Below are 18945 nucleotides of genomic sequence, written 5' to 3'. Positions count from 1 at the left end.
ACCAGACTGCGTGGCTTGGTGTGGCAACACCAATGAAATCACCTGAGTTCAAAGATTAACAGGTGTGGCCTGATGCTGTTGTCCATATTTTGTATGCTGACCTTATTTTTAGATCTTGGGTGATACTTAATGTGAGCATCAGTCATTGTAAGAGTTTATATATGGCAGAAAATAACAAAATGCATAATACATCCACTTTAAAGTCTAAAGTGCTGTAAATTTCAAGTTGATAGTGTTTATTCTGAGCTGTCCCCAACCTCCCACAAAGTGCATGCTGGTTTTAGGAAATAGAAAAAAAAATTAATAAAATAATATTAATCTAATCCTGATTGGCTACAGCCTCCGACGTGGCTCTAGTTGTGGATTGCCACTTCAGTGTGGGCAGCAAGAAAACTGTTGCAAGGCAAGACTGTGAGGCCGGTCTAGGTGATTGAAACAGTCATCACAATGCTGTTTTATAGTTAAAGGGAGGTTCTTATGCGCGAAGCATGTGTGCACACTTGTTCCCCCTGCTGTGTTTAGTGTGTGTGCGTCTGTGTGTGTCAGTTCTCGGCAGTTTTCTGCCGATCCTGAACAGCACTTGTTCTCTATTGTGCTATGTGAACGCGTCAATGCTTAAAAAGAACAAAGAGCAGCGGTGTCATTTTTTAGCTCTGCCCCTTTTTAACTCCATGACACGAATGCGTTTGTCTCTTTGATTCTTATATCCACATACTCTTGTTGCTCACATTCACTGAGAGCAATAACGCTGTAATAAAGGAAGAGTTTCTTCTGAAGCGGCAACCTCATCCCTTGGCATTGAAGGTTGTGTGTTGTGAAGCTGTGTATGTTTGCTTAGAGTTGGTGTGCATGTGAATGTGAAAATGCCTACGTCTTTGAGTGTACATACATCATCCTGCTGATGAGTCATGAGGAGGCTGAAGCACCAAGTGCTGGTTAGATCCCTGGGCTACAGCGAGAAGGACTCACTGGTCCCCCGTCTCGGGGTTTTATAGCTGCTAACGCATTACAGCTGACATTGCCCTTGTGCTGAGCAGATTTCAGTGTCATTCAAAAAAAAAAAAAAAAAAAAAGGAGGCATTCGCTTTAATTCAGATGCGCTTGTGTTCCAAATGGAAATAGCAGCCACTGGGGTTACATTACCTATGCTAAGTTGGTTAAGCGTAATTGCAGAGCTGTGGTGAAGTGGTGCTCAATTAAGAGCAAGGTGATCCGGAGCATGTTCTGTCACTGCAGCTGGGCATTTGGGAGAATGTCAATTACTATTTCAGAGAGAGATGGAGAGAGGGAGAATGTTTGTTAGCCTGTGTGGTGATGACAGCTCGGTTTTAGAGGATAGGAGGGAGTGAGAGCAAAGTTGGCAAATGTGTGCAAGATCAAATCCAGGGTGGGAATCAGCTGTTAGCATATCTGTGATTTACCAGTTAGTGGATGTGAAAATGAAAGCGCTGTCTCTCCCCGGTGTTGCCTCACATTTGTACCCATCCCCCGCATCCCCTCCCCACAAACCCAGCTCTCCGTCTCCCCCTATTTAAAAACCAAACCCTCTTCTTGCCATCCACCAGCACGCACACACACACACACACACACACACACACACAGACAATACATCCTTTCCCTTTTGTGATAGTCACTGGTACTCTCTTCCTCTCTCCCCATCTTTCTTACACATTGTCTTTCTCTTGTCTGAAGTGCACAGGGTGCAGATCATCGCACTCTCTCTCCCTTCTCATCCCCCACCTCTCTCGCTCGCTCTCTCCTCGACTCTCGCGGCTCTCTCCGGCTGAGCTCTCGCTGGAAGACCGGGAGGAGGAGGGAGGCAGGAGGAGGAGGAGGGAGGAGGAGGTGGTGGAGAGCGCGCGAGAGAGGAGGGGGGGACATGGCAATGGGGGGTTGCGGAGAGAGAGATTTCTCTCTCTCCCTCTCTTCTTCGTGGCCGTCACTGGGCCCCAGAAACAGGAGCGTGTGGTTCATTTACAGGTAGCGGCTGTTTCCTCATTCATTGGCTGGCTATGGATGTGAGGAGAGGACAATGGAGAGAGGGGAGAGGTAGATGATGCTATTGAGAGGCCGTGCCTTTTCAAAGACAGACTAATAAGCTGTGTATTCTGTGTGTGTGCCTCTTTGAATGTGCGTGTGCGAATATGTGCGTGTGCGTCTTAAATCCGTGTTGTTCCTATGCATGTGTATATCTGTGGTACAGAAGTGGCTATTGAATGGAGACTATGCAGCATGTTTATTTCTGTGTCTTCCTCCCGTGCGTTTTTGAACACTGTGTGTGCGTCTGTGTGTGTTTGTGTGTGTGTGTTAGTGCATGAAAGAGAGCACATATTGATGCATTTCAGTCAGACAGTGTGGGTGTATTTCATTCTCTTTGAGTCATGATTTCTGTAAGCAGATATTTTTAATTCACCAGGACTTCCCATACATTTCTGTTGCTTTAAAAACGCCATTGTCACATCCCATATCATTTTTTCAATGTCTCTCACTGTATCATTAGAGACGTGTGGTATTTTTACTGTACTGGGAAAGTCAGTAAATTGAAAGAGTGTTTTTTTTTTTCCTCTAATGTGGGAAAAGCGGTTATTTCTCTGCATGTTTGTGTGTGTGCGTGCTTTTTTCTTGATGTGAGAATGCATGTGACTATATACAATGAATCAAATATATGTGGCTTTCACATATAAGTGTGTATGTCATAGCGCTCGCTGTGGGAGTGTCTCTCCTGCACATTTATCTGTGCGCTTTTCATCTGTCTACCATGTCTCCATCCACGGTGTGTGTGTGACTAAACATCTGTCAAGTGCTTCACTTGTGATGTGTGGGTAATGTCTCCACATAAGCTATGTATTTGCATGTACATTCAGCAGGTGAATGGTTAAAAAAGCTCCCTTTTTTCTCAGTGATTGTGGATAGAAGAGAGGATGACTCAGGAGGGTACATAATAACTCTAGTCTCTAGTAGGCTTACAGCTTTATTCCAGCCAGTTCACTGAGAGTGTGCCCTGCTAATTAACCAGGGACGTTTGTGCTTTTTATGGTCCTGCTTGGCTGGGCCGTGGTGGACTCTGTAGCAACAGACGAGTTACATAGCTTTGCATACATAAAGGGAACCAGGTGTGTTACTGTAAGCCAGCAATGCAAATTAGAAACCCCCAAAAGACCAACTGTGGCCGTGCCCCCCCTTCCCCGTTATCCTTATACAAGTAGATGGATGAAGAGCCCGATGGATCTGTCCACCCACTTTGTGTTACTTTGATCCTCAGAGAGGGAAGGCATGATGGAGGACAGGGTGAGAGAAAAAGGAATGAGGTGTGAGGAGCAGATGGCTGGAAGGCGGCTGAGCGTTGGCGAAACAGTAACATTGATGGAGAACACACAAGGGATGGACCTCACTAGGGGAAACTAGCGATCGTCTGTTAAGTGCTAAAGTTACAGCTTCATGTCAAAGTCTGGATCCTCGGGCCCGTCAGCCAACGCTCAGGAGTCCACTGAACCCGGGTTACGCAGGCACAGGCAAAACATTGTTTGCGGGGTTATATGCATAAGAACCGAGTACTGAGAACTCGCCAGACATTAAAGAAAAAACGCACACACAAAAAACCCCCACCACATCTGCTGCCTAAAACCTAAAAAATATTTTACATTTTGTCCCTTTTTCATGGTAAATTATTTTTCATACGTCCCTTGTGAAGGCAGAGTTAGTGCGCAACCTTGTAGCCAAAAAAATCCTACCTCTACTCAGTACTTATCACGCACTTATCATGAAATAAATAGACAGTTTATTTTAACTTCCCATTTAAAAGAAGGATGAACGAAACAGCTTATTTCCAGGAAAAAAAAATTCTGTCCTTGAGCCTACCCAGAGCAGTTTTAGTGTATGTTTTGGCAGTCAAGCTATCACTATAAATAAGGACGATTCTTCAACCAGGCTACTCTTCCTGTTCTCTCACTGTTCTGCCATTTTTTTTTCTTTGGGAAATCAAATCCTTTGATTTGATTTCCGTTGGAGTGTCAGTTTGAGTTAACTCAAGCAGCACAAACTAACACAAAAAATGAGCTGCCTGTGAAAGAAATATCTGGAATTCCTCTTTAATCATACAACTCTGCTCGAGCCCCGGGCTCTCTAGCAGTGGTAGGGTGAATTGACATTGTTAGAAAGTCAAGTCCAGAAATGACTCATGAGATGTGGCTGTGTGTGGCAGTGTGGAGTCCATTTAACTGGCCCTGTATTAGAGAAAGTGTTGTAAAGCAGCCTGGCCAAAACGTCCCAGACATGGTAATAGAATAATGAAGGAGCTTGCTGAGCCACTATTCAAGCCGTCTCATAATAAGATTGCATCTCCAAAGCCTGTGATCGATGTTTCTATGTTCTCGGACTGTAGTCTTTGAGCAAGAGGAGCTGTTTGTGATGGTGGGGGGTGGATTAGAGGCCCGTCTGACTTCTTGTACATAATTTGAAGTGTCATGTATGACCGGTAGTGGTTGCGCAGGAGTCGGTGAAGCAGTATCCTTGCAAAAGCTGCCAGAGGCGGTGAAAGCTAATGCAGCGATTTGGGTGCATTTGGAAGTTTCCATTATCAGTGGATGTGCACATTTTTCTAATGTGCTGTTCCCCCTGGCCCAGTGCTTGTCAGCGCTAGCTGGATTACTCCATAGTATGGAATGTCATCTCATATACAATTCCTCCCATTGTGACACTAACTGTATCCCCGCCATCAACCCTCTTTTGTGCACCAGAGCTTTTTGTATGACATCCACAAGCCCAAGTATCTTTTGCTGCAGTGTGATTTCCGAATGTGTTGCAGTATAGCTGTTTTCCACATTTAGAAGATGCATTAATTGCATGACCGTAACACTTTTCTTCTACTAGACAATCATATCTTCATCTCCAACTCTCTCTTTTTTTTTCACCCCTTCCTTCATTTCATATACCCGTTCTCTACTTTTTTCAAGTGACTACATCATTAAGGAGAAGACTGTGCTCCTACAGAAGAAAGACAATGAGGGCTTTGGGTTTGTACTCAGGGGAGCCAAAGGTGAGCGTCTTCTCAAAGTTCATCACGCATTGCCAAAGACTTCTAAGTCTTGTTAGTTGTTTAGCCAACATTTTAATCTCTCAATTACTGCATAATTATGAAATCCATGCGCCTGTTGTGGTGAACCTCTTGTTCTGTTATCATCTACAGCTCAGACTCCCATAGAGGAGTTCACTCCAACGCCAGCATTCCCCGCGCTGCAGTACCTGGAGTCTGTTGATGAGGGGGGCGTGGCGTGGAGAGCGGGCCTGAGGATGGGGGACTTCCTCATCGAGGTAACCAGCATGTTAACTGAAGCTTTACTTTTACTTTCAATTCAAGACCTATGAAGAAATAAGTAGTTTTGTAAAACAGAAACTGGGGTCATATGTTCATGTATTATGCAACAAACATAGGAAGCTGCAGGAAACACGTTACACGTAAAAATGCTAATGGTTTCTTCACTTGCTGTTCAGTGATTGTATGTTCCTTTAATAATAGCAAAAATAGACAATAAAGAAGACAGAGAATGGACAGGGTAAAGACATTTGTGTGCACTGAAAATATGTGCATGATATGATGCATTGATGTGATTATTTCTATACTTCTCCTAAATATATAATTTGCATTTTAGTTATGGTCATTTGGAGGCTGCTGTGCTTGTAGTTGCTGCAACTGTCTAGCCTTTAAGAGTTCCTGTATGTTCCCTTAAAACCTTGGCACTAAAAATGGTGATTGTCAAACCTTTGTTACAGCTGACAGAAGCTGTTCATTACTATTCAACCTAATATGAGTCACTTATATAGCTGCCCAAGCTTTTGTAACTGTTATTAAGTTGCAGCTTGACTTGCTGGTGCACCTGCCCAGAAACCAGTAAGATTTATGTTTTAAACCACACAAGAAAGCCAAATTGTTAAAGTGAACCACTGGGTAAGAGGAGACAATGCCTAAAGTGTGCACTCCAAACTGTCTCAGGTTTTTCATCCACTGTGTGCGACTAGAGTGGATTTTTCATTTTGTTCTGTGTTTTTCTGGCAGGTGAACGGGCAGAATGTGGTGAAGGTTGGTCATCGGCAGGTTGTCAACATGATCCGGCAGGGCGGCAACAGTCTCATGGTGAAAGTTGTCATGGTTGCTCGAAACCCTGAGCTGGAGGACACGGCTCGAAAGCGAGGTACTAGTCAGATTTTCGTCTTACGCCATTTGAATTCTGTGTTTATCATGTGATGATTAAGCTGATTGCATGTTTACGTCAACCTGAAAGCCTGTTGCAATGGGTTGTATACAAGAATTCTAAACATTAAATCTGCATTTGGCTGGCTTCCCTTGGCAGCCCCACAGCAGACAAAAAGACTGACTCCTCCTGCCATTGCCCTGCGCTCCAAGTCAATGACATCAGAGCTGGAAGATATGGGTAAGACGAAAGAAGGGAAAAAGCGCAAAAGCATGAGTTCTGGGGGTCACATTGAAAAGGCTTCTTCTGGGGTGGGTTAGCAGCTTTTCTGCAGGAGGATGGTATAGTACTGTGGTACTATTAAGGAAACACAGCATTAAATATTAACCAAGTTGATGCAGAAAGCCAAGAAAATTATCCAGAGTGGTGCATTTTTTTTCACTAGCAACAGCTTCATGGGAAGAAGTCTTTTGATTCATTTGCACTTAGGATGTTAGCCATGAAGAAGAAAGGTGGCAATTAAACAGTGAGGTTAAGCGATACAAAAGCAGCGGCATGTTGTAAAAATGATGCATTTAAAATGTCATTTGTCACAAACAGCTCTGTTTTCTCTCTTCTTTTCAAACCAAATGTGCTGCATGCAGTGGACAAAGGTGGGAGAATCACAGATTTGTGTGCTCTCATGATCATTTCTGTCCCCATCAACATCCCTATCATCACATCAGCATTCACACCATCACATGTGTCTGAGTATGTACTTCATCTCTTCATCTGCTTTACACACTTTGCAGAAGTTCTAGTCACACCTAATTTCTCTTTCCCCAATTACGCGTGCAACAGCTGCCTCTCCGTGGAAAAAGAAAGCAGGTGAGTATCAGTGTTATCATCACCCCTATCAGCCTCTGAGCTTTAATTAAAAATCAGTCAGTTTGATGTCTTTTTTGCTTATTTTTCCAGAGTACGAGTCCTCTCAGGGTCCTGATAAGAAGAGGACCGTCTATCAGATGGCTTTAAGTAAGAAATCACTCTCACTGCTCTTGTGATACTGTAAGAAGGTGTTTAGATACGTTAAAGGTACAGTGCATAGTTTTTTGAGGTTATTTGGTCTGTGATTATGACTTCCAGCAAACTGATATAGCTGCATTATAAACTGCTCATACAGGCAGAGTCCATCTTGTATTCAGTGGCTGAGAAATACAGTGGCTCTTTCAAACTATATATGACCATTTAACATCTGTTCATGTATACTTTTATCATCATTTTTCGTATTGTCTTTCTCCACCTCCTGCACCACTGGTCTCTCCTCCCTCATATCAAACCTAATCATCTGGATTGAAGTCACATGGAAATGTGCATAAACCTGCTTATCTATTCCCAGTAGTGTTGCAGTCACTTGTTGTCACCAGATTAGATATGTGAACCTCCCATCTCAGGGCTGCTGACAATGAGCCAGCTATACAACAGCAGCTCATTATAAGCTAACGTTATGCCAGCTAATGTTGGGCTGGAGTGTCCTAAAAAATATATAGTAAAAAAGTTTGATTACGTTACACAAAATGTATGATAGTTTATTTGATAAGTGTCCAACAGCATTTAGATTTCATTAGTTAGTTTCACTAACACTAGATAACAGCAGCTCACCTCAGTATCGCTGTCACTGGTCAGAAGTGACCATCACTGACTCATCAGACTCATTTCATAAAGCTTTACAGCCTCATCCTGAGAAAATAGATATGGGCACATATTAATGACTGAGGTAACCAGTGGACTGATAGCCTTCATTCACTAGAGAAGAGTTGTTGTCCCACAGTGCCATCGTAGCTGGGGTTGTGCTAGAGGTGAAATTTTACACACTGTACCTTTAAGGACAGAGGAGTAGGATCACTGAAATCTTCCTTTGGCTTCTTTATTTACGGCTCTTCCACTACTCCTCTGTTTCCTTATGCCCTGACTTACGCCTTATGTCTTATGCCCTCTGCTCTGTCTGTGTTTTAGATAAACTGGATGAAATCTTGGCTGCCGCCCAACACACCATGACATCAGACAACCAGGGCCAGAGAGGTCATGGAGGCAAGAGGGACCGAAGCAAGAGTATTGTTCCCAATGTGTCTAAGGAGGTACTGTTGGGAATTGTGAGGAAATGGTCCTAGTTGAGGTCATTCCTGTAGCACATACATGTCAACAAGTTATTAAAGGGGGCCTTTAATGCTCATTTTGACCTTTGTTTTTTTTTTATCCTTTTTGTTATTCCTGGATTATACTAACATTGCTCTGCATGCATCACAGTTCATAAAAGAAAATCCTTTTCTTATACCAAGCTATTCCTATTGCCTCAATTGGACACCACCGCTTTTAATTCTTTGTGGCACAAAATCAAAGATTTAACAAGATGCTAGAAATATTCCTCAGACGTTCTTCTGATGACCTCTGTTGGGTTACGTTTGCGTTTGTATCGCTTCAAAGCACTTCTCATCTGACTTGTGACATCAACAAGGCATTTTTTTCCCAGAGAAGTGCCGCTCACTGGATATTTTCTCTCACTTAAATCTCATTTCTTCTCCATTCTGATGCCCAGTTTGACCTTCAGCAGGTTGTCTGGATCATGTCCATGTGCTTAAATGCACTAAGTTGCTGCAATGTGAATGGCTTGAACTCGAGTTAAGGAGCAATTTTGAATATAATCACCCCTCCTTTCTTTATATTTTGCTTCTAAGGAGCTAGGCTTTTTTGTCATTTTTCGTCATTTTTAATGAGAGGAACGAATTTTGAATCGTATCTTTGTGCATTTTGTTACTAACACACTTTGCCAAATTATCATATGCTCCCATTTGTTATGAATTTGCTATGAAAACTGTTTGGTTTTTTTTTTTTTTTTTTTTTAAAAGAAGCGTGTCCTTAAAAATTTTAAAGAAACTGGACAAGTGGAGGACAAACAAAACTATCTACTGCACATGAGCAGTATCTAAAGCCCCTTTTCCATTAGTACCTATTTGGATCAACTCGCCATAGCTCGCCATGACTTAGCTCGGATCAACTGGTTTTCCATTACAATTGAGTACTACCTAATGTGCATGGACATTGTCATAGCAACGCATCTGAGCATCCCATGATGTAATTAATATGCGACACGAACACTACAACAAGGGTGGATGTCAAGGTAAAATATACCTGCTGAAAACTGTGGCGAGTCGATCCGAGGAGGTACTAATGGAAATGGGGCTTTAAAGTCACCTAGGAGATGCATCTGGACCTTTAATTGTTCCCTCTATTGTTTGCTGATCATCAGAAATGGTCTCAGGTTTTGAGGAAGGCAAATACAGAGAAAAGTTTGCGTGTTATGAATCCAAAATTGAAAATTCTGATTCAGTATGTATGGAGGAGATCAGGGAGAGGTACAACAGTGAGTGTCTACAATGGAGCCTCTGTTAGGATTTGGGGCTTTAGTGTTGTCTTGTCAAAATCAATGAAATTATGAATGCAGAAAAGTACCATCAGATTTTTCAGAATACCATCTGGAAAGCATCTGATTGCCAATTGCTTCATTTTTCAACATGAAAATGGGCCCAAACATACTGTCAATGCATACCTGGATAGGAAAACAAACTATAGAACACACTCAGTCATGCATTGGATTCTCCGAGGCCCAGATGATCCCACAAGAAACCTTGAAAGAGATTGGAACAAAAAGTACCCAGCATCCAAAGAAGAGTTGTGAATGTCTTTTAAAAGCCTGGAGAACTATTCCTGAAGACTACTTAAAGAAATAACAAAAAAGCTGTTGAATACTGTGTTGGAGAACAAAGCTAATCATACTAAATGATCTTTCAAACTCATTAGAATTGTAGAAACTGTTTTCGCCTTCTTTACTGTATTTCCATCTATCGATTTATTGATCTTTAAATATATATAACTATACACACACACACACACACACACACACACACACACACACACACACACACACACAATTACTCAACAGCTATTTCACCCTCTCAGATCTTCTCCACTGCTTTAGCACATACAGTATTTAGTCATGGAGGTGACTAATACCAACAAAAATAATTCAAATCTATAAACCAACTTGGTCTTTAGCTCTGGGTGTTCTCCTGCCCTCGCTGCACTTTAGAGAAAATGATTGACTATTGACCACCCACTCCAAAACATTTGTTTAGTGTGAGTCAGATTATGTCCATTCATCTATACTCTGCTGCCTAATGTACTGTTACTCAGACTTATTGTTTTTTATGTATTGGATTATTCTGTATATATCTACTCAACAACAGCCAACATCAGTTTTATTTGATTATATCTAAATTCCTGTTGCATTTCTTCTCTTTATAAACCTCCTTCATTTTAAATTCTCATTCATTCTCTTTTACTTACTTTTCTTTCTTTCTTTTTTTTGGTACCTGAAGCAACCATATGATCAGCAGTCATCACTGGCAATGGTACAAGCTGGACCTGGTTTTGACTACAACCAAGCTCATTTTCAACCAGGCCACGGTCCCCAGCATGCAGTCATGATGCGTCAAAAATCTATTGGTAATGTCAGTTCTTATTAAGAGATATCTGCCAGCTCAGTACAGCTTCTTCTTGTAAATGTTTCTAAATGTGTGTGACCTTCTTTTTAGGTGTAACAGAGGAGGAAAGGCAGTACCTTCACCCACCTGCTATGAAGTTAGCTCGCAGCCTGTCTGTGCCTGGACCAGAAGAAATCCCCCCACCACCAAACACATCTGCTCCAGAGCCACCTTTGTCTGCAGGCCCTCATCCGGGTAGAGGACCTGCCATGCCAATCCCTCCTGTATCTCAACCTCACTACCAGCTCCACTCTCAGCCAGGGCATCCTTCCCAAGCTGGCTGGGAAAGGGCAGGACCAGGTGTAATGAACCAGCAGGTCATGGTTCCCACCCTTCGGAGGCAGTCAGAAGGACTGTGCATCAGAGAGCCAGAGGCGCCCAGGAGAGGTGGTGGCAAGATGGGAGGATTAAGGAGAGGCTACAGCAGTGCTACACCCCCAACAAGTGCTAAGCCTAAGGCCCAACAACAAGCACCCCAGCATCAACCACCTGTGTCCAACCGGGATCAGAGTGGAGGAGTTGGCAGAGGGGTGGCAAGGAGGGGAGGTCGGGGAGCTTTGATGAAACAGTCAAAAGTGGAAGATGGTCTGAGACAGCATCGAGGAAAAGGAGGTGCAACCAAAGAGAAGAGCTCTATCCCCATTCCCACCATCATTGTCAAAGCGCCCTCCACCAGTAGCAGTGGTCGAAGCAGCCAGGGTAGCAGCATGGAGGCTGAGCCCTCCCAAGATGTGGAAGACCAAACCTCTGGAGAGGCAACCCCAGACAGCCCTAATACTAGCCTGCCCTCACCACTCACCTCTGTGCCACCTCAACCTCCAACATCGACTTCTTTGCCTTCATCAACTGTTGCCCCTTCGGTTTCCTCACAGCAAAACCTAGAAAACTTGGATTATAGTTCAGCATTTGGTACAACATTTGCGGGTGGAGGAGCACGCAGGGAAAGGGAACGCTTTCGAGATATGAGGAGAAAGAGTGCTTCTTTCTTCCTCTCATCAGAGGAGGACATCCAAGTGGAAGCAGGATGTGGAGCTGGAGAGGGAGGAGGAATACAAGGGGTGCGAATTCAGCCTTTACAGGGCTCACAAATGGAAGTGCCCACCCCTCGGCTTCGGCCTTCCAAGTCTATAGATGAAGGCATGTTTTCTGGAGACAACTACGTCAGCTATTCCAGCAGCATGCCCCCAGCTTTTGGCCTGCCTGAGTATTCTTCCCCTGTCCTCAATCAGGACGGCCAGCCTAAGTCAGCTCCCTCAATGTATGGAACCCAGCATGCTACTACCTTCATTCACCCACTTACTGGGAAGGTTCTGGACCCCTCATCCCCTCTGGGATTGGCCCTGGCTGCAAGAGAGCGGGCTCTAAAAGATGATCGCAGGACACGACGAGAGGACAGACATTTTGGCCGGCAACTTTCCACAGTAGGAGCCTTCCCCACCCCTGTTCAGACTCCAACGCCTTCTCTTTTTGCAACGCCAACGCAGTCAGCCTACACTTCTCCAGTATCTCTTCACCTAACTTCCCCAACCACTACCACCTCTCCTGCATCTCTGAGCCGGCCACAATCACCAAGGATATTACGTTTGGGGGGGGGAGGTGGGGAGCGTGTGGAAAGAGAAAAGGAGGGAGGACCCAGGGAAGGTCTTAGAGTTCGCTTCTCTGAAGACAGAAACAGCCAATATTCAACCCAGTACTACCCACAAAGTCCCAGGGAGCGAGAAAAGGAGGTGTATGACAGCAGGCCTGCTCCACCCATACAGCCTCCTCCCCCACCAACTCAACCTGCCCCCCGCAGACCTTCCTTCCTTCAGATGGAAAGCACTCCCAACACCAGCTACATTCCTCAGTATACTGTCCCCACAGCCCCTTCACAAGCACACGAAGCAATGGAAGAAGCTAGGGCGGGAGCAGGTGGAAATTTAGGACTCATGGTTTTGCCTCCACCAGCTCCATCAATAGACGTAGATGATGAGTTTGTCTTCGCAGATCCCTTGCCCCCTCCTTTGCAGTTTGCTAATGGTAAGAATGAGAGGGTCCGGGAATTTTCACAACATCGTCAACACCAGGGTCAGCATTCTGTTTCTGCTGCTCCACCCGCCCCACCTCCTCCCCCATCCCCCAAGACCTCAAATCCTCCCCAACCCACTTCACAGGGTGGCGACTCCGCTACCTCCAGCCTTACTTCCTATGACAGTGAAGTGGCCAACCTCACGCAGTCAGCTCTCTCTCCATCTTATCCATCCCCACAGATCTTTCCCTCTGCCTCCACCTCCATTACCACCACCACCACCACCTCTGCTGCTTCTCTGCCTCCTACATCACTGCACAGACCCCAGCCCATGTCCCATTCCCACCCCTATTACAGCAGCTCTAACGACCCCTCAATAGGTATTCATACCCCAGCACAGGACAGAGGCACTGCCACCCTCACCACTACCATGACCTATGCTACCACGACCATGACTGCAACTGCTGCTGCCACCACCACCACAACTTCTCCAGCATCCTCTGACTACAGTATGACTATGGCTGGGTCCAAGGCTGGCTTCACCACAGGGGGAAAAGCATCTGACCACACTCATCAGACTACTATTATACACAAGAGCGGAGACTGGCAAGAAGCTGTGGTGGATTCTGGAATTGAAGAGCTGGACAGTCACAGTAGCAGTGACCACCATTTAGAAATGCTGGGACTCTGTGGGCTAAGAGGAGAGAGAGGAGGGGTTGGAGGAGATGGGCGAGGAGGAGAGGGAGAGAAAATCAGTGAACATCAGGATCCTTGCACAACCTACTCAGGTGGGCAAACATTTGAGGTGCACAGCGCCAAATTGGCAAATCCCGTGTTTCCGAAGATGACTCATTACAAGGAGGGCGGAGGGAGGGGCCCATCTGTAGCACTACGTAGGCAGAACAGCACCAATCCCGCTCCTTTGCAGTTACACAGACAAAACAACCCAGAAGACACCGGTATAGATGGAGGATTTTCAGATGAAAGGAAGCACAAGCAGAGTCGATCCAAGATGGAAGACGGCTTCAGCTCTGCCCTGGCTGCCTGCTTAGAGAGGCCCATGGACACTCGATCAGTGGGCTGGAGTGACCTTGGAGAACACGAGCAAGCTGGAGTCCAGAGAGGCATTTTGGTTTTGGATGGCCGCAGAATTCACTCACCTCTCTCAGGTGTGAAAGCCAGCATCATCAATGAACTAAGCTCCAAGCTACAGCAGATGAGCAGCATGAAGAGCATGGATGAGTGGAGCCACACTCCAAAGTCTCCCACCATGCATAGGTTTGCTGATTTTCACCTCTTCTTGATATTATAACTAAATGAAAGATATTTGATAGTGTGAATTACATTTTACAGGATCATTTTATTTGTCTTTTAGGTATTCAGCGGATTACAGTGATGCTTTTCATAGCCCTCCCACTGGACGCTCGACCTCACCGCTGCCCACTTCCTCCCCACAGCATCGTCAGACCCTGACCCCCAACCTCTCGGCAACACCTTCTGTCTCGCCCTCCCCTCAAGTCCCAGTTCAGCGCAACTGGACCCGATCCCCTTCTCCACAAATGCCCTCGTCCCCAGTTCATTCACATCCTCCCCATTCTCCAACCTACTGCCCATACCCAACATCACCTAAGCACAGGTCCAAGATGCGTAGACAGACTTTTGATTTTCCATGCAGTCCCACTAAAGAGATGCGGTCTTCAGTCGCTCGACGTCGGGCTCCCAGCCCTCTTATCTATAACACTGAACAGCAAAGCCCCACCCCTCCCAGACCCTCCTCTCTCCCAATCCTTCCAAGCACACCCGTCTACAGCAACCCATTTGAGTTTCCCGGGCCCCTTACTCCTCCTTCTCCTGGCATCCCTCTAGGAGATCCCTACAAAGCTTCAACTCCTCCACTGTTTTCTCCATCTGGTGTGCCAAGTCCAAATCCCTTGCTTGTCTCCCGTTCACTCTCCCCCACTCATTTTCTCTCTGGAGCCTCTTCCCCCATGCATTTACCACCTAGCCCTTCCTGTCTCAACTATCCCCATCTCAATCCTCCTCCTCCAACTAAACCATTTGCCATCAAACCCCTACCCTACTGGACCAAGTATGACGTGGCCGACTGGCTGGCTTATCTGAATCTGGGTGAACACAGAGAGCGTTTTATAGACAATGAGATAGATGGATCACATCTGCCTTCACTCACCAAGGATGACTTCTTGGATCTAGGAGTGACACGTGTGGGGCATCGAATGAACATCGAGAGGGCACTGAAGAAACTCACTGACAGGTGAGGGAGGACTAATAGACTCTGGAAAACAGAGAGGCAACGAGGTCAAAAAGGAGCACTGGATGATGAAGGAAAGTCAAAGAGTCTCATTACTTCCATGCAAGTTAGCTCAACCATCCCCTTCTTTCATTAGAGGCATATAAATTGATAAGGTCATCGCATCTTCTCTCCATTCCCTTCTCTTTCACTTTAGTAACTTAGTCATATCAACCTTAGTCGTTCCATCTTTTTTAAGTTTCCACCCATTCTTATTCTTTGATTTGGCCTCCTTTTCTTCCCAGGCGGCTCTCTTCTCCTTTGCATGTCAGTACTCCTCCCCGAGACACAGACTGAGAGAATGAAGGTGTGATTCAAAGATGAAAAAGAGGGAAAGAAATGAAATGACAAAGATCATCAGTAACAGAAGATTTGCAAGAGAAGAACAGTGGACAACAACAGCTTGCGTTGAACTTGTTCGAATCCATGGATATGTGGAGAAACATGTTGTCTTGCACATTTGTTTTAGAGCACTGGATGGAAATTTGTAGAACTATTGGTCAAAAGAGGTGATGAAGAAAATAAGAATTTCTAAAGATAATGCTTTTCATCTGAAAATATACTTTAAAACTTTTGATGGACAGGCATTTAATTAACACACCGTTTTGTGCTGTAAAAGAATAAACACACATACGCACTTGCACTCATATTCTCACACACACTGACAGATGGATTCTCACACCATCTGCTGCTTTGCAGCAATGAGAAAACTTGAGTCTGAGTTCAAAGAAAAAGTTGCAAAGTTGCTGCTTAAAGGGTGAAGCCCAATTAAATGTTACTGATTATGTCTGAGCCAGAAACTCTTGTAAAAGCAGAGGGCCATATCCTAACATCAGTTTTGTAGCTTTAAGCAGATCAGAGTATCGATGGCTGCGAGTACTGGAGCCAAAGTCAGAATGTGGGAGAAAGGCTTTTTTTTGTAAATGATGATAGAAGAAAAGCTAAACAACCACAGTACTGTTTTATATATTTGCCATTTTCCCCCAAAGGTTGCCCCAGTATGCTTTGTATGTATGTACTTTGCAAGCGCTAAATATATTTTCCATGTTAAACTGAATTCACTATTAGTAGAAACCATTTGTTTTGTACTAAGTGCTGATTGCAATCATTCATTTCAAACTGGTCAGGGTATTTCTAATTGTTGGAATCAAAGTTGTGAAAAACGAGGACAGAAATTTGAAAAACTGTTGTTGTTAAATTAATCTTTTTATTGTTGTCTTGATTATTCTGCAGAAAGGAAATGGCATATTAGAAATGAAATGTTTAGCATGTCATTTCAAACCATTTTTCTTAGACTTTCTTGGTGTTTACTGGCCATAGCACAGGTCAAAGGGTGGCTCCATCCTCTACCATGCCATAATGTTGAACGCCCTCTCTCTCACACAGCAGGTGCAGTGATCAAAAAGGGCTTTTTACTGCTTCTGTCTGCCTGACTTCCTCAACCTTAAGCCTCTGTGAGTCTGTGTGTGTCTGATTTTGTGCGTGTGTGTCCATCTGCCTGCGTTGGTAGTCAAATGCTTTGCCCCCTGAGCCCCTTTCTTTCTCTAATGCCTTTTTCAAAATGTATTTATAATGCTCAGACGGCATTGTTTATCTTTTCTCACCAGATGACAATCCAAATGTTTCACTGTTCCACACACATTACCCCTCAGAAAGAAAAGCTCTGACTCACTTTTAAAAGGGATTTTTCTGCGATAAACTTAAAATACTATGAGTGTTGCATAGAGGTGAACATGAACATCCTGGATTTTGTTTTTAACGTGCCAGTTTAGCCATTTGCAGTAAAATCAACTGTAAGGCAAAAACACATCATTTATAGCTCTGTATGTAATGATGATGATGGCAACGACAAAGATAACATATAAAAATATAGTATAATGAAGATTATAATATTAAGTATGTAAACATTTTAAGAATCTCTGTCTTCCAAATAGTGTGGGCAAAATTCTTTGAAGCTTTGTTTTGTTTATGGTTCATTTTGGGTTTTCTGTAAATGCTTTCTATACTGCTCGCCCTGTGGTGACCCCTGTGAAGCTGACACGTTAGTATACTGCATATTTTCTACATGTGAGTTTAAAATTACGGCTCTGTATTCTTATGACGAGTTGCTATCACATTATGGTCGAAAAGGAGAAAGGATTGAGCAGTAGTGTAGAAAGCATTACATACTATGATTTAAAAGAGCATTTTAGGTCTAGTGAAATGCATAACGACTATGACTACATACAGTTTGAGCATAAGTATGCAGAGATAAAAGGTATATATAAATATATAAATATATATATATAATTTTTGTTTTAAATAAAATACAGTATACTGGTAAACAACATGATAGAGGTACAACTAAGGTGTTGAAATAAATGCTAAAATAAACTATTGCCCTGTTGTGATTCTCATTTCATGTTGGATTCCCTCTTCTGACAGATTCACATAATGATCCAATTTCAAGTGCAGTGTTTGAATTGAGTCATTTGGCAGCAGCTCGTCTCAGCCCTAGGGTGGTTGAACACAACATTGTTTTCAGGTCCAGGATTGTTTTCCCATCAGGCTCAGTGAGCTAATAGGACAAAAGTTTAGAGAGCAAGGATAAGAAGATGAGATGGCTTGATTCAAAGCAAACACTGGCTGCATTCATGCAGCAAAACGAATGATGCCCGTGAGGCATGAAGAACAATGCAAAACAACTTGAAAGAAATGACTGTTTTCTACCGTGGTGGTCAGTTTAAGGTTCATGGGAGAAAACTGTAAATGTAATCATGTTGATTTTTTTGTGCCAGTTTTCCCATTTTTTTTCCTTTTTTTGCATTTCTTTTTGTTGAGTTTTGCACACAATTAGGAAAACTACCAAGAATCGGTTTTCTTTGTGTCATAAAGCCACAACTGTTTTCTTCTCATGGGGATACTTTTAATCGAACTTATTCAATTTAATTTATTTTTTATAGCACCAAAGACGCTCCAAAAATATAAAGCAAAGACCAATAATCCCTCTTGAGCAAGAACATGGTGACAGTGGGAAAGAAAAACTCCCTTTTACAGGAAGAAATCTTCCATCAGAACCAGGCTCAGGGAGGCTCAGCAGGTCTTACCAACAGAAAAATTCAGGGTATCCTCAACAACTCACCTCAGTTATTGTTGTCATCAGTCAGAAGTGAGCTTCACTGATTCATCAACTCATACTGACTCCTTTTATAGCCTCCTCCAGAGTAAATTGCCATGGACACCCAGTATATTGACAGCTAAGGTAAACAGTGGACTGACACCGCATACTCACTACACATAAATGGTGGCCAGAGTCATTTATCCTGCAGTGGTCACCACAGTTGGATTTTGCACTTGAATTGAGAGAGTAAGTAAGAAGACAAAATTCAGTTGATTGCAATCTACTGACATCTAGTGGTGAGATTTTACACACTGTTAGCATCGCGAGATCTGGGACTGGAGGGAAAACAACAAAAATGGCTATGTCCATCTTTTATATGCAGTCTTTGGTTTTCAGGTGTTTTTCATGGGAGGTCTTTTCGCCTTGTGAGAAAAGGACTTGCGGCTTTACAAACAGAGGAAACCAATTTTTAAAGGACTATATAAGTTATACTAATAAAAACTATTTTTGTACCAGGCTGTAAATATGCTTTATTCTAATGTAGATTTTAACATGGATACTTATTAAAATTGATTCAGTTTTAGAGACAGCTTCAAATAGCCCATCAAGGAATTACAGTTTCTGACAGCTCCTTGTTGGCTTCATGTTTCGGTCCCAGAGGCTACCACTTACTCACAACATGTGTAGTTTTAATAAGGGTTTTTCAAAGTTACTTTTCTTTACTGATATCTTCAAGTTCATTTTGCATAAGGACTGCATAT

The 18945-nt window shown here is 43.6% G+C and overlaps 1 protein-coding gene across 1 annotated transcript in view; it reads left to right on the top strand.

Moving 5' to 3' along the window:
* LOC146381840 (SH3 and multiple ankyrin repeat domains protein 1-like) overlaps positions 1-18696 on the top strand; it is a 47543-nt gene extending 28847 nt beyond the window's left edge. The window contains exons 19-30 of the mRNA XM_084937982.1: positions 4953-5035; positions 5186-5310; positions 6053-6188; positions 6348-6428; positions 6833-6841; positions 7029-7055; positions 7146-7202; positions 8184-8305; positions 10604-10730; positions 10820-14054; positions 14152-15048; positions 15330-18696. Of these exons, the coding sequence (XP_084794108.1) occupies positions 4953-5035; positions 5186-5310; positions 6053-6188; positions 6348-6428; positions 6833-6841; positions 7029-7055; positions 7146-7202; positions 8184-8305; positions 10604-10730; positions 10820-14054; positions 14152-15048; positions 15330-15381 (4951 nt within the window). The 3' untranslated portion in view covers positions 15382-18696. The remainder of the gene's footprint in view (positions 1-4952; positions 5036-5185; positions 5311-6052; positions 6189-6347; positions 6429-6832; positions 6842-7028; positions 7056-7145; positions 7203-8183; positions 8306-10603; positions 10731-10819; positions 14055-14151; positions 15049-15329) is intronic.
* The last annotated feature ends 249 nt before the right edge of the window (positions 18697-18945 follow it).

This window comes from Perissodus microlepis, chromosome 8 (genome assembly GCF_051167445.1).
Source record: "Perissodus microlepis isolate ML-2025 ecotype Zambia chromosome 8, ASM5116744v1, whole genome shotgun sequence".
In the NCBI taxonomy this organism is placed as follows: domain Eukaryota; kingdom Metazoa; phylum Chordata; class Actinopteri; order Cichliformes; family Cichlidae; genus Perissodus; species Perissodus microlepis.
The sequence above is the reverse complement of the archived record's forward strand: the minus strand, read 5'-3'. Positions and strand labels throughout refer to the sequence as shown.